Source organism: Dromiciops gliroides, chromosome 2 (genome assembly GCF_019393635.1).
Source record: "Dromiciops gliroides isolate mDroGli1 chromosome 2, mDroGli1.pri, whole genome shotgun sequence".
In the NCBI taxonomy this organism is placed as follows: Eukaryota; Metazoa; Chordata; class Mammalia; order Microbiotheria; family Microbiotheriidae; genus Dromiciops; species Dromiciops gliroides.
In genome coordinates, this window is record NC_057862.1 from 270,788,984 (window position 1) to 270,813,895 (window position 24,912).

At 35.7% G+C, this 24,912-nt stretch overlaps 1 protein-coding gene across 2 annotated transcripts in view; it reads right to left on the reverse strand.

Annotated features, from left to right (window-relative positions):
* Positions 1-24,912, reverse strand: part of SLC25A21 (solute carrier family 25 member 21) — a 745,362-nt gene that overhangs the window by 93,786 nt on the left and 626,664 nt on the right. For both annotated transcript variants that reach the window (XM_043989383.1, XM_043989381.1), the window contains exon 4: positions 13,672-13,738. In XM_043989383.1, coding sequence (XP_043845318.1) covers positions 13,672-13,738 — 67 coding nt within the window. The remainder of the gene's footprint in view (positions 1-13,671; positions 13,739-24,912) is intronic.

Genomic DNA, 24,912 nt, shown 5'->3' on the forward strand with positions numbered 1-24,912 from the left:
GGCTCCCTCCCTCCCCATCCTGCACTAGAAATATATCTATATTTATATCTAACTATCTATATATGTATGTATATATGTGTGTGTGTACTTTATATAGAGAGATACACATACATATACATATATGCATATACATGCATGTGTGCACACACACTATCTATGGTTATTTTAAAAGGGGTATCTCTTACTATCTCTTCTTTTGTGTGTGTGTGTGTGTGTGTGTGTGTGTGTGTGTGTGTGTTTTTTAGTGAGGCAATTGGGGTTAAGTGACTTGCCCAGGGTCACACAGCTAGTAAGTGTTAAGTGTCTGAGGCCGGATTTGAACTCAGGTACTCCTGACTCCAGGGCCGGTGCTCTATCCACTGCGCCACCTAGCTGCCCCACTATCTCTTTTTTCATGGTGTTGTTGGTGATATATAGAAATCGTGATGATTTATATGGGTTTATTTTATATCTTGCTACTTTGCTAACATTTTTAATTGTTTCAACTAGCTTCCTGGTTGTATCTATAGGATTTTCTAAGTATGTCATTATATTATCTGCAAAAAGACAGTTTTATTATCTCATTGTCCATTCTAATTCCCTCAATTTCTTTTTTCTCTTATTGCTATTGTTAGCATTTCCCACACAATGAATAATATTAGTTATAATGTATATCCTTATTTCACTCCTGAATATCCATGTTATGAATAATACTTGCTGATGGTTTTAGGTTGATGCTTCCTAACATTTTAAGGAAAAAATCCACTCATACCTATGCTTTCAAGTATTATTAATCAGAATGAGTGTTATATTTTGTCAAATGCTCTTTTCACATCTACTCATATAATTATGTGATTTTTTGCTTTTATTTATTGATATAGTCAGTTATATTAATAGCTTTCCTTATAGTAAACCACCCCTAAATTCCTGGTATAAACCCTACTTAGTCATAACATATAATCTTTGTGATATATTATTGTAGTCTTCTAGCTAATATCTTATTTAGGATTTTTGCAACCACATTCATTAGGCAAACTGGTCTATACTTTTTTCTGGTTTTGCTCTGTTTTAGGCATCAATACCATATTTATTTCATAAAATGAGTTTTGTAGGACTCCTTTTTTGCCCATTGCTTGTTTGTCTTCTACTTTTTAAAATTACATATTTATTTCTCTCTTTTTTTCTATTTTGTAAATACATGTTTTAAGGATTTAGTTTTTCTCCCCTCAGAGGACTATTTTAGTAGCATTCCAAAAATTTTGATAAATTGATACATCATTATCATTGTATTTTGTGTTATTTATTGTTTCAGTGATTTATTCTTTTGCTTGTCCTAATTTGTTTAGGATTTGCTTATTAAAATTTTTTTAGGCCTATGTGGTTGCTTTTTAAATACAAAATTAGATTTTAATTAGATATACAGGAAATCTGAGTGTTCTAACTAACAATTCACATAGGAACAAAGGGAAAAATGAAAAAACCCACAAAATTGTTAGGTTATATTCTACAATTGTGTTTACAATACTTTGAGTTAGTCTATCAATTAATCTCTTTTAGGGCATCTAGGTGAATGATGAGCTGTATGCAATGTTTCACAGAATGGGATCAGTTGGATTGCATTTGAGAAGTCCTGGAATTTAAACTTTTTTGGGTTTGTGGTTTCAACATCTTTGCTGCTGCAAAAGTCAGCTCTTGTTATATCAATGCCCTCCTAGTTTTGCTATATGCCACAGAATTATGGAACCTATATATTTTGGAAAAATCATGATTGCAATAAATAATGAAATGGGTGAATAACCTATGAGTGTAAGTAGGTGACAGCTTATTCCCTGTGTGATTTATACATGAGATATATAAAAGACAGACACCCCTTTTCTCTAGTTGTGGAATCATGACCATGTTCTGCATACTTCCTTGGTGTTGGGAGAACACAGCTATACCCCAAGGCTCTGTATCTTTGTGGAGTCCACAGTATTTCTCCAGAGGTAATAAGGGGTGTTGTGGTGATAGAAACTTTTTTCTCTCAGGTTTTTTGCTCCTTAACCATTGGTCCTTAGTGCTCTATTTTCTATCTTCTTTCATCCTATCCCTCTTCAAAAAGGATTTGCTTCTGACTGCCCCCTCCTCTGATCTGCCCTTCCTTCTTTTAACCCTCCCTCCTTATCCCCCTCCTACTTTTCTGCAGGGTTAGATAGATTACTCCACCCAATTGAGTGTGTATGTTATTCCTTCCTTGAGTCAACTCTGATGAAATTAAGTCTTTGAGCCAATTCTGATGATTTTAAGATTCATTTTTTTAGGCCTATGTTTTAACTTGTGTTCCCTGTATTGAGAACTATTTTTATTATACTATGCTCTACACAGTATGTGTTTATTGTTTCTGGCTTTTTTATATTTATTTGAAATTTCTCTATGCCATCATCTGTGATCTGTTTTTATAAAGGTGCTTCATTTTGTTGAGAAATACACTCATAGACATATATATGTGAAGTATATATGGTGCATATATATTTAAACATATAAATATATCTTTAGAATCAGAGAGAGAAACAGAGACAGAGACAGAGAAAGGGAGAAGTCCGATTCATCAGATACCATAAGTCTTTGAGCTTTAAATTCTCCAATAGTGTGTTCAGTTCTATTTTTTTTCTATTTTGTTGATATTTCTGTTGGATTTCTCAAGCTCTAATAAAGGAATATTAACATTTCCTATTATTATCATTCTACTATTTTTGTCCTTTAAAAATTCAGTTAATATTTCTTTTCTGAATTTAGGTGCTATGCCATTTGGTATATTTATGTTTAATATCAACACAGTTTATTTAAGCACAATATGCATCTCTTATTAAAGGTTTTTATTTTTGCTTTGTATTGCCTTTTATAGTATCCTGTGGTGATTGGAATGATGCCACCTACTGGAGACTTACTGTAGAAAAGCTCCACTATGAGGAGAAGGCCTCTGAGGGCAAGGCCATGTGGCTTTTCTTTAGCATCAGGAAGTGATGTTTGCTTGTGGGAGGAAGAGGGGACGAGACTGGCTCTCTCGGGCTCTTTTGCCAGGAATCTTGTAGAGATTGGAGCAGAACTGTAGCTCCCTGAGATAGATAGATGAATCTAGGTCTTTCTCTCTCTCTTTCCCAAATTCTTATTCTCCTTAATAAATGCTTAAAAGTCTAACTCTTGCTAAAGCTTATAATTTATTTATCATTAGATATTTTATTATAATTTATTTATCATTAGATATTTTAGACAGTATAGCTATAATTTTAGATGTTACAATCCACTTTTCTGCAACTCAAGATACATAGTCAATTTTGTTCCAGAATCCTATTTTTATTCTGTATATATCTTTGCTTTTGAGATGTGTTTCTTTTAAATAATAAGTTGCAAAGTTGTTCTTGTTGTTATTGTTTTAGTCATCTATTATCCTACTAATTCAGACAGGGCCCAGACATGCTTCTTTTCATTCTCTACTCCTCCATCATCTTCTCTCCAGCCTTTTATATGTCAGAGGCAGTGACTATGCCCAGGAGATTTTTAACTCTTCCATTACCGGTACTTTTCCCTAGGACCTTATTGTACTGATTGGTTAGTGCTTCACCTGGACCATTATTTCAATCAGGTCCCAGTCATGCTTAGTTTACTCACTAATTGTTAGCCATCTTTTCATTAGCCTCCTTGTTACCACTGATCATGTCATGGAAATTTTAACCATTTCCTCTCTGGATATTCTGCCTTGTGGCCTGCTATCCTAATTAGTGAGTAAAATTTTGGCTCATTATTAGAGGCATATTCATCATGCTTTACTTCATTATCTATTTCTTTTTATCTTCTCACCTTCGTACTTGTTGCCCAGATTAAAAACAACAACAACAACAACAACAACAAAAACAAAAACATGTCCCAAACAGAAGTTCTGGGTTAAAACAGAGCCTCAGTAAATTATTGGCTGAGCAAGTCACTTAAACCCACTGGGACTCAATTTCGTCAAGTCTAAACTGGTAGAGTTGGACTAGAAAGTCTTTAAGGTCACTTGTGGTTCTAAAACTATGATCTTATAAGCCTATATTTTCTTGATTCATGAGTGCCTCAAACAGGCCACTATTTTAGGCAGACTCAGACTATATTCCCTTTTATCTCCTACTCCCTGACTGTCTTTTCAATCATTTATTTCTCCATATATAACCTATATCAGATTGATTGCTGTCTTTGGGAGGGGAGAGGGAAGGGAGGGAGGGAGAAAAATTTGGAACTAGTAATCCTTTAAAAAAGAAATTTTGGAAACTATCTCTACATGTAACTGGAAAATAATAAAATAATTTTATGATTAAAATAAATATAATGTCTGCAAGGACTTGCATGAACTGATGGTGAGTGAGATGAGCAGAACCAGAAAAACATTGTACACATTATCATCAACATTATGTATTGATCAACTGTGATAGACTTGATTCTTCTCACCAATACAATGGTACAAGAAAGTTCCAAAGGACTCATGATGGAAAAGGCTCTCCAAATCTAGCAAAAAAATAAAAAGAACTGTGGAATATGGATACAGATTGAACCATACTATTTCTTTTGTTTAAGGTGCTGTTGTTTTTCTTTTTTGAGATTTTTCCTTTTTGCTATGATTCTTCTCTTATAATATGACTAATGAAGAAATATGTTTAATGTTATTATATAATATATATATATATATATATATATATATATATATATATATATATATATATATATATATATAAAACCTATATCAGATTACCTGCTGCCTTGGGGAGGGGAGGAGGGAGGAGAGGGAGGGAGAAAAATTTGAAATTAGAAATCTTATAAAAACAAATGTTGAAAACTCTCTCTACATGTAACTGAAAAATAATAAAATACTTTTATAATTAATTAACAAATAAATATATATGTGTATAAAAATAAATTAAAATGTATTTATTTCTTTATCTTGCCTCTCCTCACATATACTCCCTTTCCCTCTTCTCCAGCCCTGAAAGCATGATCAAGTAAAATTTTCAATTCCTTCAGGAAGTTGTCTCTTACTCCCCTTTTATTCATCATCCTTTCTCATATGATTATAAATTTTTTATTTCTTCATTGAAAAACTGCCTGTTCTTATCCTTTGGCCATTTATCAATTGAAGCATGACTCATACTCTCATAAGTTTGACAAAGTTTTTTATATGTTGAAGATATGAGACCTTTATTTGAGACATTTTTACTATTATTTTTTTTTTACTTTTCAGACCCACATTCCCCTTCAGTTAGAGAAACAAGGAAGAAATTACCTATAAAAATCAAGTTTAAAGGAAGACTTTACCACCAACTCCCAAGGTTAGGGCCTCAAAATTATATCAGTCTTATTCCATGTTGGGAAATTTAGGGTTCATTGGCCTACATACATGCCCTAAGTAACTTAGGAGGGAAGAAAACTATTCTTGAAAGGCATTAATTAACTCCAATTTTCTCTAGGTCTTGGAGAGCCATGTACACTAACCCCCTATGCAAGTTCCTGTCTTGATCCTTCTTTCCTTCTCTGGCTATGTTGAATCAATATTTACTGCTTTTTTTTTTTCAGGATTAGGAGAGTATGAAAGGTGTTTCATACAGAATCTCTTCAGTATTGGGGGTCTCTATCTAAGGGGATGCCCCTGGAAAAGTGAAAAATAATTTCTTACACCTTTTCTCCTTATGACTGGTATGCCACTTGTATTAAAGGGTCATGTAGTATATGGTATTTCTTCAGAGTCTACAGTAAAAAGGGATATTAATATGTGCCCTCAGTACAAAGCCAGAATTCTCTCTCTCTCTCCCTGCCTCCATGCTTCCTTCCCTCCTCATACTCCCCACCCTGATTCAGTTTGAATTGTTCTATAACTGGTACATAATTCCTCTTCTTATTTTTGAAGGAGAGACGTTTGAGAGTTAATGGGTACTGGAGAAACTATCTAGTCTGTCATCTTGTCAAACTTTCTTTACATTGGTTTTACTATCTACTTCTCTTTCCATTATGAGGTAAAACTGTCTTTATCCTTTAAAAGATTTTAGGGAGCAGCTAGGTGGCACAGTGCATAAAGCACAGGCCCTGGATTCAGGAGGACCTTAGACACTTGACACCTACTAGCTGTGTGACCTTGGGCAAGTCACTTAACCCTCATTGCCACCCCCCCCCAAGAAAAGGTTTAAGAAGTGATTTCATATTCTAAAATAGCATTATCCTCAGCTATGGTATTTTTTTATTTCTCAATTAAGTCAAATATTTATTAATTAAACTGGTTTTTTAGGCTTTAAGTGGCAGAACAAGGCTCTTGGTATAACTACTGTAATGGTTGGAATGATGCCACCTACTGGATACTTACTACAGGAAAGCTCCACCATGAGGAGAATGCCTCAGAGGGCAAGGCCATACGGCTTTTCCTTGGCATCAGGAAGTGATGTTTGCTCATGGGTGCTGTCTATCAAGGCTACCAGTCTATCAACTTAAGGAGCCTTCTATTTTCTGGGAGGGGACAGAAAGGAGGAAAGAGGGCCTGCGCGGAGAGCTCTGTGTCTTTCTGGTTCCTGACTTCATGGTAGTGGTGGGAGCAGCAGAGGACTTCACAGGAAAATTGAGGAAAGATAGCAATACCAGGCTGTTAGAATTCTGTTCTCAATCTTTCTCTTTCTATCTTTCAATAAACCCTTAAAAACCTAAACTTGTTTTATCAGTGATTTTAGTCAGTTTCCCCCAAAACTGGGGGAACAGATTAGAACCCACATTTAGAATCTTAAATTACACACTACTCCAAATAGTTTGGCCTCTATGTGTGTGTGTGTGGGGGGGCTGGAGGGCAGGAAGTTGGAAGAATGTTTACTATTCAGATTATTACATAAAGTTTTTCCTTATAGTTCATCCTTTTCTCTCTTTATCTGCCTCTGTAGCCCTAGTGGGGCCATGATTATGCTTTTCTTCAGTGAATTCAATCTGTTCTTAGCTCCCCATGTAGACACTACTGTCAACTGCTGGTATCTGGAATATTACTAGGACAATTAAAATTAAAATTAAAAATCCTTTTGTTCTTCAAAGTTCTTTAGGCTTGTATCCAATAATGGGGGGAGGGGAGGAGGAAGAGGAGGAGAAGGAAGAGCAGAAGGAGGAAAAGCAGGAGGAGGAAGAAAATAAGGCTGAGGCCAAGCTTCTCTCCTTTTCCCTAAATGATTCCTTCCCCAGGACTTAGCTGGAACTACCCTCTCCCAGCTCAACACTCACTCTAATTTCTTAGGTTTTGAAGTAGCTCCTGGTTTTGTATAAACTCCTCACAGCACAACCAAGTCCTCACCCAATTAGAACAGACTTTTGGTTGGTTTCACTTCTAATGTTAGCTGCATTGTTTTTATTATTCAAATTATTTTTTAAATTTTATTTAATCACATCTCCATTTTATCTCCTGTGATACTTCCTGTCTCTTGTTTGGTCAAAAACTCTCCTGTAATCCACAGTTGCAAAGGTTATTTCCTTTGTTCTCCTCAAAATAGTTTATGATAAATATCTAGCTTACGTATTCATTTAGATCTTAATGTGAGATTTTGGTCTAAAAATATAATTTCAGCCGGACTGCTTTCAAGTTTTTAAAATCATACTTGAGTAGTTGAGGTCTTTTGGTTTATCCTATGTTATACTACTATTTTCTCTCTATATGTGCCTAATCTATTCCACTTTTCAATTTTTTTATGTTTAACTATAATTTTAATGACTATGATTTTGTAATATATTTAGAAATATGGACTTTGAGGACCTCTACATTCCCTCTTTAAAAAAACATCCTACTAAGCTCTAGTGTTTACACCAGTAATGTGCAAAAGTCTTCTTTTCCATTAAAGAGTCATTTTCCCAGGGCAGCTAGGTGGCACAGTGGATAAAGCACCGGCCCTGGCTTGAGGAGGACCTGAGTTCAAATCTGGCCTCAGACACTTGACATTTACTAGCTGGGCAAGTCACTTAACCCCAATTGCTTCACCAAACAAACAAAAGAGTCATTTTCCCCCAGTATAATTATTCTCAGTTTTAAAGTTATTCTTCATTGAAATCTTTTATTTATTCTTTTGAAATTTTATATTCCAAAAATTCTTCTCTTTTCTAGTCACAGCTGCCAAATATTGTATGATACTGAATGGGGCTCCTTGTTGCTTGAACTCTTGCTGGCTGCTGGTGTGTAGTTTTTTTTTTTCTTTCTACTGGAAGTTCTGTATTTTATCTATGAAAATCCTAGTTTTCAATGGGAGTTCCCTTCTGAAGGGAATTAGTAGATTCTTTATATTTTCACTTTAGACTTTCTAATTTTTCTATTTCTATTGATGAGCTCTTAAAATATGGTATTCAAACATTAAAAACATTTTTTGTCATGTTTTTCATGGAATCCAATGTTTCTTAGAAAATCTGTCTCTGATGTATTCTCCAAGGTGGCAGTTTTTATTTATATACTTAGAATTTTTTACCCCCAAGTTACATGTAAAAACTAAATTTAACATTGATTTTAAAAACTTTGCATTACAAAGTCTCTTCCTCCCTCCCTCCCCATCCCCCTTTAAGAACTCAAGCAATTCAATATAAGTTATACATGTGCTGTCATGTAAAACATTTCCACTTTAGTCAGGTTGTGAAAGAAAACAGACAAAAAAACTTTAGGAAAAGGAACTAACAAAAAAAGTTATACTTTAATCTGTATTTAGATACCATCAGTTCTTTCTCTGTAGATGGATTACGCTTTCAGAATTGTCTTAGATCATCACATTGCTGAAAATAACTAAGCCATTCACAGCAGATTATCTTAAAATATTACTGTTATTTTGTATACAGTACATTTCACTTTGAATCAGCTCATGCATGTATCTCCAGGCTTTTCTGATAGCATCCTGCTCATCATTTCTAACAGCACAATACTGTTCCATCATAATCTCAACCCACAATTTTTTCAGCCATTCCCCAATTGATGGGCATCACCCCAGTTTCAAATTCAACTATTCTTTTAAATCTCTTTTAGGATAACAACCTAGAAATGGTATTAGTAGGTCAAAGAATATGTATAGTTTTATAGCCCTTTGACCATAGTTCCAAATTACTCTACAGAATGTTTGAATCAGTTTACAACTTTACCAAGAGTGTATTAATATCTCATTTTCCCCATATCCTTCACAACATTTGTCACTTTCCTCTGCTGTCCTGTTATCCAATCCAATATATATGAGGTAGTACTGAGAATTGTTTTGACCTGAATCTCTCTAATCAATATTGAGTTAGAACATTTTTTTTTTATATGGCTATAGGTGGCTTTGACTATTTCATCAGAAAACTTCATGTCTTTTGATCATCTATCAATTGGGGAATGGCTCTCATTTTAACACATTTGACTCAGTTTTCTATGTGTTTGAGAGCTGAGGCCTATCGGACAAACTTGCTTCAATTTTTTTTTTCACAGTTACTATTGCTAACTCTAGTTCCCTCCATCTTATTCCCTCCCCTTGATATTTACTATATTTTCTATCTTCTTCCACCCTATCCCTTCTCAAAAGTGTTTTGCTTTTTACTGTCCCTTCCCCCAATTTTCCCTCCCTTCCTTCACCTTTCCCCCTTATCTCCTTCCCCTCCCACTTTCGAGCAGGGTAAAATGGATTACTATACCCAATTGAGTGTGTATATTATTCCCTTTTTGAGCCAATTCTGATGAGAGTAAAGCTCACTAATCCCCCTGTACCTCCTCCATCTTCCTCTCCACTCCATGAGCTTTTTCTTTCTTCTTTTATGGGAGATACTTTACCCAATTCCATCTCTCCCTTTTCCTTTCTCCTAGTGCATTCCTCTCATCCCTTAATTTCATTGTTTTAAAGATATCATCCCTTCATATTAAGCTCACACCTATGCCCTTTGTCTCAATATATTTCATACTACTGCCCTAATAATGAGGCAGTTCTTATAAGTTACAACTATCATTTTCCCATGTAGGAATGTAAACAGTTTGACATTTTAATATCCCTCATGATTTCTTTTTTCCTGTTTACTTTTTTATGCTTCTCTAGGGTCTTCTATTTGAAAGTCCAATTTTCTATTCAACTCAGGTCTTTTCATGATGAATGCCTGAAAGTTCTCTCTTTTATTGAATTCACATTTTTTCCCTGAAAGATTATACACAGTTTTGCTGGGTAGGTGATTCTTGGTTGTAATCCCAGTTCCTTTGCCTTCCAGAATATCATATTCCATGCCCTCTGGTCTTTTAATGTAGAAGCTGCTAGATCTTGTGTTATCCTGATGGTGGCTCTACAATACTTGAATTGTTTCTTTCTGGTTGCTTGCTCTTGGGAGCTCTGGAATTTGGCCATAATATTCCTGGAAGTTTTCCTTTTGGGATCTCTTTCATGAGGTGATCAGTGGATTCTTTCAATTTCTATTTTATCTTCTGCTTCTAGAATATCAGCAATTTTCTCTGACAATTTATTAGAAGATGATATCTAAGCTTTTTTTTATCATGATTTTCAAGTAGACCAATAATTTTCATATTATTTCTCCTGGACCTATTTTCCAGGTCAGCAGTTTTTCCAAGGAAATATATCACATTGCCTTCCATTTTTTCATTCTTTTGGTTTTGTTGTAATGTGTCTTGATTTCTCATGAAGTTATTAGCTTCCATTTGCTTGGTCCTAATTTTAAAGCAATTATTTTCTGCAGAGAGCTTTTGTATCTCCTTTTTCATTTGGCCAATTTGGCTTTTCAAGCTGTTGACTTTATTTTTGTGACTTTCCTACATCTCTCTCATTTCTCTTTCCATTTTTCCTATACCTCTCTTAATTTATTTTCACAGGCCTTTTTGAGTGCTTCTATGGACTGAGACCAATTCATATTTTTTTTGGACCTTTGGATGTTGGAGCCCTGATTTTTCTTTCCTCTTCTGAGGATGCACCTCAATCTTGTTTGTTACCATAGACAGTTTCTAGGGTGAGCATTTTTTCTGTCTGCTCATTTTCCTAGCCTATTTTTTGATTTTTAACTCCTTCTTAAAGTAGGGCACTGCTTTCAGGATGCACTGTTACAAGCTTCAGGGGGTCCAAGGTGGTACAATTTAAGGATAGGAACATTCACCACTCCCCTTGCCTGTGCTCTTGTCTGCAAGCAACCACAGGCCTGCTTGCCCTTTAACATGGAACAGACTCTTGTTTCACTGTGACTGCAAGCTCTGGTGTTCCTGCACCTCTCCCCTGCCTGGGCCACCATTCAAGACTAAAGCCTGGATTTGAGCATGGGCAAAACAAGAGTCCTACCTCAACACCAGCAGAGACTTCTATAATCTCCGCCTGGCCAGCTGCTCAACCCCTTCACCATCCATGAGCTGAGTTCTAGAAGTAGATGCTGCCACAGCTGATTCCCAAACTCTCAAAGCCTGTTTCTCTGGGGTGGCCTGCCTGGGACTGGATCTGTACTGTTGTGACCTGTATGGGTCTGCATTCCACTTTTACCCCAGTAAAATAGACCTTTCCTGCTAACCTTTTAAGCCATCTTTGGCTGGAAAATGATCTCACCCTGTCCTCTTATGTGTTCTGCTGCTCCAGGAATTATCTTGTGGCACTATTTGAAGGGATTTGCAGGGGTCTTGGGAAGAGCTCAGGGAAGTCACTGCCTTTCCTCTAAAACTTTGATCTTTTAATTATTTGATTTTGTTCCAATGAACCTTATTGTCTCCTGGATTGTGTATAGTTTACTACTTTGTTTTAAGAGTATGATTCTTCCAATTCTTTTCTTCAGAGATTTTATTTCTATCATTTTATCCTCTTATTTCATTTTTATTTTATTCCTTCTTTATTCCATAATTATTTAAAATTTTTATTTTGTAATTATTTATTATCTTTCCTTTCTACTCACTGATTTCCTCTCCTCTTCCACAGATCTACATAACAACAAAAATATACAATCAAGAAAAACAAATTCCTACATTTATCTTGTCCAAATATGCATTTACATTGTGGATATTAAGTTCTCCAGACTCATCTCACTCTATTTCTTTCAATGGCAAAGCCATTTTTTATTCCAAACACTTAACACATAGTAAGTTCTTTAAAATGCTTGTTCATCTTTTATCTATAAATCCACTTATTCTTGCTCCAAATCCATGAACACCTTAGTTTGTTGTTATTTTTTTTAAATGTTGATAAATTTTTATGAATTCATTTTATGTTCTTTATTGAAGCTATTTTCCCCAATTTATTTCTGTATTGATTCTCTGGTATTTTCTAGGGAAATCATCATGACTTCTACAAATAGGAATAATTTTCTCTCCTCTTTGCTCATATTTATGTGTTGAGATTCTTTCTGTTGTCCCATTGCTGTCACAAGTATTTCTAGAATTATTTCAAAATAATAATAGGAAGAAGGGATATCTCATATAGCTATTTGTAAAATCACTATTATTTCTGAATTGTAAACAATACTAGCTTTTGTTTTTTATTACATACTTTTTTATTGCATGAAAAAATGTGATCCTGACATGCCTATGCTTTTTAGATGTGTGGTGTTTGTGTGTGTGTGTGTGTGTGTGTGTGTGTTTCTGTGTAAATAACTCTTTTTTTTGTCAAAGGCTTTTCCTGAAATTATTGGAATAATTATATAACATTGCTTTTCAATATGATCAACAATATTGGTTAATTTCCTAATATTGAACCATTCCTTTTATCTTTGACATAAATTCAACATGCTTCTTTATACCACACCTGAGTAGGATAAACAGAGGTAAGGGGATGTATAAAAGAAATGTCATAGTGGTAGAAATAACAAGATTTGGCAATTAATTAAATATGAAGAATGAGTAAAAATGAGTTGAGGATATCACTGTAGTAGTGTTTTGGTGATTGGGGATATGATGTTGCCCTCAACAATACTAGGAAATTTCAGAAGAAGGAAAGGTTTGGAGAACATCTGTCTTCCCATTGGTTTTAGAGTATTTATAAATTCCAAAATCATGTTCCATGATTTACAGCCATATGGTGTCACTCAAAGAATATTAATATTAAATAAAAGGTCTTCTCCAGCAGTGAGCATTTAAGGATCCTTAAAATTATTACACAAATTCTCAAGGGTGATGCAACAAACATAATGATGAACCACATTTATTGCCTGACTGCTTGTTTCATTTATTTTGTTTTCTGCTCCAGATAGGTAAGATAGTATTTTTCATAAAACCTGAGTACTCAGCATAAAGTATAATGCCTGAAAAAGAGTAAGCCCTTACAAAAATAGTTTGGTTCTGTGATTCAAATTTAATTCAAGGGACAGACTGTGGAGAGGTATGTTTGGAGGGAAATTATTCAAAACAAATATTGAAAAATCTAATATCTAAACTACAGCCATGTTTTGCTACTTCTTAACAAGACAGTATAATTACTTGGAGAAATAAAGAACCTGAGAGCTGCTAAATATACTTGAGAGAGAGAGAGAGAGAGAGAGAGAGAGAGAGAGAGAGAGAGAGAGAGAGAGAGAGAGAGAAATTGTAATTCAATGTGTGCCACAGACTGTCAATGTTAAGAATTTTAGGGCCTTGAAAATAATTCACTTTACCTTAATGACCCATACAGGAGAATATTGAGAAATACCATAAAATATTCTGCTGCCATAGCTGTTTTTTATTATTATGGAACTTCTTTTCCCAAAGGTAAGGTACATAATACTTACCTTCACTGCTCTTTTTGGTGTTTCAACCAAGATGGGTGGGAGAATTCCTTTGTAAAACCCAAACAACCTGGCAGGGATGAAAACAAAATATTTTCATTTACTTATAGGCATTAGGTAAAAGGCAATTTGGTCTTTGTTTATGGACAAAACCCCCTAATCCTGACTCATTTCCAAATATCCAGGTTACCATCACTAATAATAAACTCTCCTTTTGTATTAATTGAAATAGTTAGATTAATAGTTTAAAATGGTGTGAATCTCACCATTACCAGAATCATGATACTACTAAGATCATGAATTTGACATTAAACTTGGAAACTTCTTACTAGTAAAATCTGATGAACAGAAAACTGCATCTATCTTCCTCTAGCTGTGAAGAAAACAGTATTTCTTATCAATTTGATTTTCCAAGATGTATCATGGATTCATAGGGTCATAGTTTCAAAACTGACACAGATTATCTAGTTTAAGCCACTTATGTTATAGCTGAGAAAATTGAGTATCAGAGTCATTAAGTGACTTCCCAAAGACGAAACAGGCAGCAATTAGTGATATGAGCTCTCATCTTAGGTATTCTGATTGCAAGCATCTACAGCAAGCTGTAAGTCTCATTTGCACTAAAAGCAACTTGGATGAATTGGACTGGAAAATATGGAGTTTTAGGGGATCTTTTTCATAATTAATCCCAATTTAAAAATTTTTCCCTAGTCATAATAATTTATTTGGTGATTATAAGGTGATGTATTATGGTGCTGGTTGTGAATTACTATTGAGTGAAGGGGAAGAACAGATGAGGAGATCCATGGAGAGAAGGAACAAAGTGGTAGTCATGTTTGGGGAACCCAACTCTACATTAAGGTTTATCTACAGAAAGAACTAACTAAAATAATGGGCATTCATAATTGCTAAGCTGATGGTTAGTTTCTATACTGAATTCAAAATTTAAGAATTTTAAAATCTGAAATGCTTTACATATTTATTGTAGTTTCATTTTGAATTTCAAAAGTTCACATGAACATAATGCTGCTTGGGTTTCATAAATGTTATATATAGTAATATATTGAATAATATAAAAAAATCCAGAATGAAATTACAAAATCCAGTAATTGCATAATTGAAATCTGTCTAGGGGTGATTGTATTTATTTATGATAAAATATGATTTAAATATCTGATATTTAATAACACTTTACAGCTTATAAGCATTATCTCATTTCATCCTCAAACCCAGTAAGATAGGTAGTACAGATATTATTATCTCTTTATATATAAGGAAATTGACACACTGGTTAAATTAGTGCTCTTATGCTGAATGGATGACTAAATAGTTCCCTGATACAGGCCAATTATGTACCTTGATTCTGTTCCTGCCCAAAGGCCTAAAACACTGAGATCTGTGAGACCTTGCCACTAAACTGTTTGAGATATTGGTTTGGTTTAAGGATCTCAGGTCCAACAGGCTTGTTTGGGCATAATTCTCTGGAAAATTGTGTTGAATGTTGTTTCCCCAAATAACTTAGGTGCTATTCATTAATTTTTTAAATTTTAGTTTGTGTCCCATACACATTTCCTTAATTGTAGTTATTTAAAAAAAAAAGAAACAACTCAGAGTGTTATAGTGGAAAGTCTGAAATTTGGAGTCAAGAAACATTTGAATCCTGACTCTACCTGAACCTCCACAATTAGAATTTGATTTTTTTGAATGGATTGTTTCTTATTAAAATGCAAATAATTCAGGGATGTGCAACACGGTAATAAATTTATTATAATTTAAACTTAATCATTAATTAATTTATTAATTTTTTTCCAACACATTAGCAATAAAAAATCAGTCATAAGGAAATTAGAAATCCCCTTGAAGGGGGATAGAGTTGAAAAAAGGAGGTGAGCATACTGGTCTCTCAGAAAATTATTGAGACATATTAGATGTAAATTACTGCCCCCTTTATATGAGTTGTTTGGTTTCTGAAAAGGATAGAAAAAGAATATTTGTGTAAAAAACTCATAAAATACACTTATGAACAGATAAAATATCACAGAAAAATTGAGGAAAAAGCTCTCTTATGAGGAATAGAAAGAGCAATGACTGAAATAGTGATAGTTTCAGGGAAATGTGGATGCTTTAAATTAAAAAAATTATCATTGACAAAAGTATTGATTGTTGATTGGAGAAAGGCTAGAGCAGCTGCTGTGAGCTTATTGGAATTGAGTTGAATATTGCTGTTCTGTAGTGGCATCTATAGAGTGAGAGAGGGGAAACCCTCACAGGTATTGCTTTCTACAGTCCTATCTGGCTAGAGATAGAGAAACAGAGTAGAAAAGGCAAGTTTTGCATCTGTTTTGCTGTGAGAAAAGGTTTAGAATTGATTACTATTTGTCAATCTGAGGAACTGGGATTTTGTGGCCATATGTTTAATAGATATGAGTTTCTTAAGTTTCCTTTAAAATTGTCCAGAAGGAGCAAAAGAAAATAATCACTGGGAAGAAAATACCATCGGGAAGATACTTCTAGTTTAATCCATTGACCCCAGAGATTGCCTTTCCTTTGGAAAGCAATGAGTGCTAGATACATTTCCCCCCACCCCACCCCCACAGACACATTTCCTCCCCCCACCCCCCAATTCTGTGGCTTTCTGTTACCTCCAGGTTAAAATATCTGCTCTATCTGGCACTTAATGCTCTTCATAAACTTGTCCCTTCCTACCTCTCCAGTCTTGTTATCACTTACTCCTTTCTATATACTCAGCATTCTAGCTATACTGGCTTACTTGGTGTTTCTTGGATAAGACAAACTATTTGCTATCTCCATAGCTTTGCTCTGCCTGGCTCCATTCCTAGAATACTTTGACCTCTCATCCTACCTCTTAGCTCTGCTGTCTTCCTTTAAGACTCACCTTTGGCAGAAGGACTTTCCTAATCTTTCAAGATGCTAGTAGTGCTTTCTCTGAGATTACTTTCCATCTGCTCTGTAATACATGTTGTCACCTTCACTACAATGTAAGGTCTTTGAGGGTAGGGACAGTTTTTGCCTTTTTTTTTTTTTTGTATCTTCAGCATACAACAAAGTGCTTGGCACATAGTAAGTGTTTAATATATGCTTGTTCTTGGTCTTGAAAGGAGAGCTACACCCCAGAAGGGTAATTAGCTGCTAGGGAACCCATTCTCATATGAAGGAAGGGAAGTGAGTTCTCCAGGCTTGTGCAAACAGGCTCAGGCTCAGGGATGATTGATATCTTTCTAGCCAATGATATCTGATGTCTATATTATATGCACACTCTAACTCATTATTCTAGTAATCAGGCTGCTAAACCTGCCCTTTGGGTTCCTAGGGTATCCTAAGGGATTGGGGAATTCTCATTTCTCTACCACCATCAGCTAAAGATCCTGTATGGTTGTCTCTCTCTCCCAATCCTTATTGTTAGGTGCTTGTGATTAGCTTCTTAAGTCCACTTAATCATTTAGCATTGATTAACATTTTAAAGATGATATTCACTTCAAAGATAAAGAAAAAATAAAGTAAAAACATTTTCTACAATACCTTGAGGCATACTGTACCCCATACCACCTTGGTCTCTGGGGGGAAAGTAGTCTCAATTTACCTCAGTTCCTACACAGCACTGGTCCAATAAAATTCATGTTTAGATGTGGCATGACTGCCAGATGAGATTGAGTCTCAGTTACTACCTGATTGGAGTCTCAAATGTCATTTCCAAAAGTTGCTTCTTTGGGCACAATCCTGTGCTGGTTGCAAAATCTGGCCTGGACTCTGACTCCCAGATTTCTCTGGCTCCCTTACCCAACTTTTAAAAACTGCCAAGGCAGAGTACTCTGCGTTTACCTATAATGGGAAAAAAGGCCAAGGAAGGAGGCCTGTCTGTAAAGGTCATGTGACTTCTGAGGAGCATCACCAAGAACCCTAGAAGTAAATGAGTCATAGAAGGACGGCAGAAGCTAACCTTTTAAATGCCAATAGCCAATCAAAGAGCCTCTTCTTTACCATGTGGTAAGCCAATTGAAACCAGTTGTAGAATGTCTACATATGCTCCATAGTCTCTCCAAGGCATTTCCCTTACCCACCATCATGATTTTCCCTAAAGCAAGCTCCCTACCCTTCTGTGGAGGACACCATCCCAAGACAATCTGTGCACATTCATTATGGTTCTTTGTACTTTATGAATCACAGGGTACTTTTCTTTGCAACAATCATTGCACAAAAAACGGAAATGTTATAGTTCTTATTTCACAAATGATGACACTTCAGCTTAGAGAATTTAAATTCATTATCTCAGATGACACTTGCCTTAGTAAGTGGTGAGTAGAAATTCAAACCCTGTTTTTCTGACTTTACATCTGGAACTCTTTTTAGGATACCTGTTGTTACACATATATTACAAAAACAATGAAAAAGGAAGTTCTGAGAAACAGAAGAAGAAAGCCAACATTTTACTAAGAGTTTCTAGAGCACATTGTAGTGCAGGGAGCAATGGGCCGTAAGTTGGAAGATACTTGGGTACTTCAGATACTAGCTATGGGACCATGAGCAAGTTTCAGCCTCTTCAATTCTGTTTCCTCATTTGGAAAATGATGATAATAATAGCACTTACAAGGATCTAATTAGGTAACTACACCCCACTCCACGTACACAAAAACGCAAACATGTATTGCTTCATAAACTTTATTATCTCCTTAATATATATAAATCTGTGCGGGAGCTTGATGCCATATGTTTATATTCATTGTTCTACAGATGGAAAGTAGAGAGTCCAGGACCAACGTTAACCAATGCCCTGCTGTCAGGATTTTTGTCATTTTCATATCATTATTAATAAGCAGTAGAGTCCTCACCATGTGCTATGGCCTGAGTTCACATTTGTTCTCAATTTTATACAAAAGCCAAATCCTTATAGTATTTATGTACACATATAAAATTAAGATCAAAAAGTTCATTGCCCCCTTCTCAAAGACACAGCTTATATACAGCATACTTGAATACAGATTTGTGCCAAAGCCTAGAAAATAAGTGATTTTACTCCTCATTTCCGTCTGTGTGTGAAACAAATTAACATGTTGGTGGCTCCAAGGTCTTGTCAATGAAAAGATGTTGATTGTATGGATACACAGAAATATGGAATTTCCTGTGATTAACAGTATACAACCAGTCTCAGTGGTTTATTTACAATAAGCCACATCTTCAAAGAAACTTTAATGTTATCACTCATTAATTGATTCATAGATTCCCAAGAGTTAAAGCACAAAACTTAGGGACACTCAGTTCTTCAATCTGTTCACTCAAGTAGTCATGTTCTTTTGTCTTTGGGGAAGGCTGGAGTTTAAGATACCTAAAAACTTAATTGTATAAAATTTTGTAGCATTTGTTAAACTTTAGCCCAGTTTACATAAATGGGAGGACAAATATAAAACACTCCGAAGAAATGGAACAATCAGATGTTTTATCTAGTCCCTGTGAACCATTTGTTTATTGTTTTTTGTTGTTGGTGTTTCTTCCCCAATGTCTGTTCAAATACCATTGGTAGAGTAGCCCCTTTTAACATAAAAAATCAAATGCATTAACACATTGGACACTTTACAGTATAATATAAATGCTAGCTTTTTTATTTTTTTAAGAGACAGCTATGTAATACATTGGATAAACCACCGAATCTAGTCTCAGAAATTTATTAGTGTGACCCTGGGCAAGTCACTTAATCTCTATCTGCCTCAGTTTTTTTCATTTGTAAAATGGGGATAATAATAATCCCTAACTACTGTGGTCATTGTGGGAATCAAATGAGATAATATTTTTAAAGTCCTATATAACTTATTAAAAGTTGCTATATAAGTGCTAGTAGTAGTAGCAGTAATCATAGTAGTAGTAGTACTACTAGTAGACGTATCAGGAGATTGCCCATGATGCTTTTAGGCAGGATTCCAGAGATGTACAACTGAGTCCTGATTTTTTTTCTATTCTGTTCATATTTGCCACTAAAAATATTGTGTGGTTTTCCTAAGGGCTGTTTTTAGGGGGCTGATAACTATTACATAATGTCATGTGAGAGGGAAAAATGAGCTAAATATCATCTGATAAATCAATATATGTGATCTTAGGACCATAGATTTCTAACTTAATCTAGCCAAATCTTTCATTTTACCAACAATAAAGGACCAGGGAGATTACTTGCTCTGATTATATAGGTTATGTGAGAGGTAGTAAATGATAAGAGCCAGGATTCGAACCCCAATCTTCCAACTCAACATGCCCCTGTTTGGTAAAGCAGGGAAAGGGCAAATTTAAAAAGCATTACCTATGAAAACCAAACCTTTGCCTAGGTTAGGTGGTTTTGTCAGAGCTGAAGGACCTAGGGTTCCTGTCCTAGGAGAGATATAATCAGATTACTATGACCCTTAGGATATGGCAGATTTCAAATGCTGGGGATGTCAGGATAGATCTACATATCATTTGAAAGCATGAAAAGGTCAATCAAAAGAAATGATTTCCAAGTTCCAAAGCCACCTGTAGTCAATGACATCCAACATGAGAAGAATCATATCACCTGGATCACAGCTTTTGCCAAAAAACCTGGCATTCTGCAAGAGTCCAGAGCAGCAATAACAATCACCAGTGAAGCAGAAAATAGATGTGACAGGTAAAGTGACATCAGATCTTGAGTTGGGGAAATTGGAAAGCATTAACACATTCATAGACCTAACAGAGCACAATTACTACATTTTATTTCATTTCAATAGTCAGGACCTAAATGAACATCACCATTCAATTTTGTTCTGGGCAGTGGCCCAAACTCATCTTTGGTGAGGTTGATTTTGAAACATTACAGTCAATCATATCTTCACAATTTGTTCTTCTTCCAGGCTTTAGGCATCCTTCTGGTTTCCATTTCTTGTTTGGAAGCCTTGAGTCATCTGTTCTGGCAATATGACCAAACCAAATCAGTCATTTTCTCCAAATTATATTGAAATTGGGAACTTGCTAGTTTGTTGTTTTCTTCCTCTTTCTTCCTTTCACATAATTTTCCCTTTAAGGATCTCCTAATACAAGGCTGATTGAAGGCATACAATATCCTCTTTCTTTTGCTGCTGTCAAATGCAAGTTTCTAACCCACATACTATAGCTCTATAATTAAAACAATGAGGGCCAAATTCAGCCCTGGGTTAAAAGTGAGCAGCTCCCTTTGCTAGCTGAATGCATGCAACCCAGGGCAGAATTTTGGCCCTGATGTTATACCTTGAGGGCATTATTCTGACTTCACTTACACTCCACAAGTCTCAGTGGTTCACAGAGTCTAAATGAAAGAGCTGGGTTTCACGGCTCTGTCATTTGAGTTATGTGGAATCTACAATTTGAAGTTCACAAAATTGCATGCATCTTGGGGTCATTTTCATTTAGGCCTAGGGAAGTGGGAAGATTAGCCAAAGGGAATGAAAAACGATTTTTTTTTAAGTTACATCGAGTCTTCTTTTGAATGCAACAAATAAGTTTTAAGGGAGACAACAAAAAGTGAAAACTTTAGCAAATATTTTTAGCTCAAAGTTCCTGCCACTCAGCCTGTATAAAGGCTTCAGACAGTGTTTGCAGTACCAATATGGGTTGAATAGTTACCAGTATTGTAGATTTTTACCTCGAAGGGACCTTCGAGGTTTTTTTGCCCAGTACCTTCATTTCACAGATGAGAAAACTGAAGCTTGTGACTTGCTAAAGTTAGCAAGTGTCAGGGCTAGGATTTTCAATGAGGTCCCCTGACTCCAAATGCACAAGGATAGTGCCTTTCATTTTTGTCTTTGCATCTCCAGAGCCTAGCACTATGCCTGCCACAAGGTAATGAATACATGCTTAGTGACTGATAGGTCCTTCAGCATGTTACAGAGGTTGACCTTGGCTTGGGAAGGCCATGCCAATAGAACCCAAGATCTTTGCTTATCTCCCTGCCATGTAAGATTTCCTCATGTGCCTCCTGAATTTTCCTGGTTGATACTTTCTCTCATTACTGACTTCTTCCTGGAATTTCCATTTAGAGGATGGGATACAGACTATCTCTGGTATGCAAAATGCTTTGGAATATATAAGGTAATTTTGGGAGGGGGAGGCACTAGAAGTGAATAATTTATACAGGGAGATCAGTAAAGACTTCATATCTGATGTGACAGGAACTCCGTTTTGATTTAGCCACGATGCTTCCACCCTTACCCCTCTCACCCTTCAGCTCCCTTTTATGTTTTGTCTTCCTTCATTAATATATTAGCTCCTTTAAGGTAGGGACTATTTTTTCTTTGTTTGCATTTCTATCTCTAGTGTTTAGCTCAGGGCCTAGCCACATAATAAATAAATGATTGATTTGTCACTCCTACCAAAATGGAAATACTTTGAAAAAATGATCCATTGAGTATATGTCTCTTGCTCAGCTAAGTTTGGAGAGATTGTATAAATGAAGGCTGTCCTATAAGTATTTTTTTAAAGAAGCTATAGTAACATAAACTTACAGTATACTGAGGTGTAGAAAGATGGAGATCTGCATTATTGGAAGCAGTAACTATACTAATGAAAGCAAATATACCTGAAGTGCTGAAATAAATATAGAAGAACAGTGCAATGCTTTACATAAAACTGAAAACTTCTTCTCTAGGACTTTTTCCCATGGTTCCTAGTTCCTCTCTCTGGAGTCAATTATAATAAAATTAGTTACACTTCTGCATGACATCTTTCAAATATTTAAAGGTAATGTGGCACAGTGGAAAGAGTAATGGCTCTTCAAAGAAGTAAAGGTTAAAATCCTGCCTCTGATGCTTATTATCTAGGTCACTTTAGGAAAAAAAATCACCTTACTTCTCTTGGCCTCAGTTTCTTCAAATGTAAAAATAAAGAATACAGTAGATGGCCTCTGAAATGTCTTAAAAATCTCTTCTTTAAAGTCTCTAGGTCCATATTTATGAATGAGATCTTCACTATTACAACTGAGCCTATAGAATGTAGAGCTCTAACTATAGGTGTCAAACCCCAAGATTTTCTTTTCTAAGTTAAAAAAAAATCACCTCAGCTGCCAGTATAGTTCATGATGCAACCTGATGATTCCATTCCCTGGAAAGTTAGCCGGGTGCACTGCTGCACAGTGTAATTTAACAAAGCCATTATCATGGTACAAGAACCTAGCCATTCAATGAAAATCTCTAAGAGGGAAGAAGCCACTGAAATGGTGAGTAATATTTGTAAAATATGAATGCCAGCTACTAAACTAGGAAAGTACAAGTAGTGCCTAGCTCAAATCTACCCAAAAGATAAACTTCATAAAACCTGGTACCACCAAGATAATCTGGCTTAACAACTATTCAGATATGACAGTTTTGCTTAGGAGGGAAATAAAACTCAGGGTATTCACAAGGACATGAGAACCAACCACTTTACTTGATGAGGGCCCTGCATAAACTCATTTCATGGCAGAAGTGCTGAGTGACAGAAAAGAAGTAAGGGACCCTTGAAAATTTCTGTTGCCTCCTTGTTTGTCTTGTTGGATCAATAAGTAAGGAGTAGGGACTAGAAAACAGGCAATAAGGTTTAGTCAAAGTTGTATCTGATTCAGATCTCTTCTAAGCAAGTGCCATTCAAATTCTGCTTCTCCAGCCTATATACTTATTTCCCCCTGAGGGGCAATGAAGGTTAAATGACTTACCCAGAGTCACACAGCTAGTAAGTGCTATATACTTCTTAATCTGTCCATATCAAGCTAACTTAATCTCTCCTTAACAGCCTGTCTCTAGGCCTTTTTCTACCCCTTTCCAATTCAAGGAATAACCTACTTCTTCTTTTGTGACAAGTTTTGACATTTTTATTCAATAAAACCTAACTCAGAGCCTACTTCCCACAACAGCTGCCTCAAGGATGTAGACAATGACTCTTTTAACAAGTTTCAAATGATTTCTTTCATATCTTGTGTATAGGCTTCATACCATCTTGTATAAACATTCCTGGTTTAGAGAGTTTAACCAATTGTCTACATAACTCATGCAATGAGGGAGAGGACAGGTATTAAGGTATCAGTGAGCTTGGTTAATGCAATCTCCCACATAGATGAAGCTGTGGAATCTGCTTCTAAAAAGGCATGATGATGGGTAATCAAAGTACCTCACTTCATGAGATAGAACATATATAGACATTTTTGTGCTAGTTCTTTTTTTCTAACCACATGACAGAGAGGAGCCTCTTGTATTGGCTATGGAAATCCACTACACTAGTTATTCAAAACTGGACTGTATTAAAAAAGCAATAGTAAGCCAGAGCAGTCTTTTGTCAAGGGCCATTTATGGACTTCCTGACATTGGAAAAGGAGGATATGATTTTGAGGGCATCTATTTGTGAGAGGAGCCTGGGCTTCTCTCCTACTGGGAGTTGAGCTCACAGTTCACATCCTTGCTGTTGTGTCTGTTTCTATCACATCCATTCTTTCTTACTTTAAGGAGCTAAGAAATAGCTGTAACATTATGAGTTTGAAAAGGTCAAGGGAGCATACCACTAGGAAGTAAAGAAGTAAAGTTCATGCTAGATTTAATAAACAGACTGTTTAGTATTTATGGTTTGAGGAACAGCCTTCAAGGTGAAGTAGTAGTAGCTAGGACATGTACACATCCAATGGTAATGCTACTTTTGGACATGAACTTGGTGAGGTCAACGCTAATACAAAAACTATATTAAGTCTGCATTAAGTCTCCCCAGGCTCTCTGGTGGCATAGAGGAAAATATATCCTTAGGTGTATCTTTTTAAGGAAAATTGTTGTACCTTTTTTCTTTCTTTATCTTTGAAGTAAAAGCCTATTTGCAATTATTTAAATGGAACTGGATCATTACTGGTGGTTAACAAGGTGGGGTTACACATCCCAGAATGGGGAACTTGAGTTGATAGCATAGAACAAAACCCTCCTCAATCCCTCAGTGTTAGCCCTATAGTCCTGAGAGGATGATATACCCTTTCTGTTTCTGAGGTGAGCTTAGAGAATTGCTACCCTACCACAGAGATGCTGCATGGTCTAGTAATAGAGAGTCAGTCTTTGAGTTAGGAAGACAAACACTAGCAGTGTGACCATAAGCAATTGCCATTGCTAGATATGGGAAAATTTTCAGAGTAAATAAGGTAAACTCACCCCCCCCATCTCTTACTCTCCTCCCACTTTTCTAAACTTCATTTTACTGAAATTATAGTATTTCCTTATCTCTGGCACCATTTCATATTATTGTTCTGTA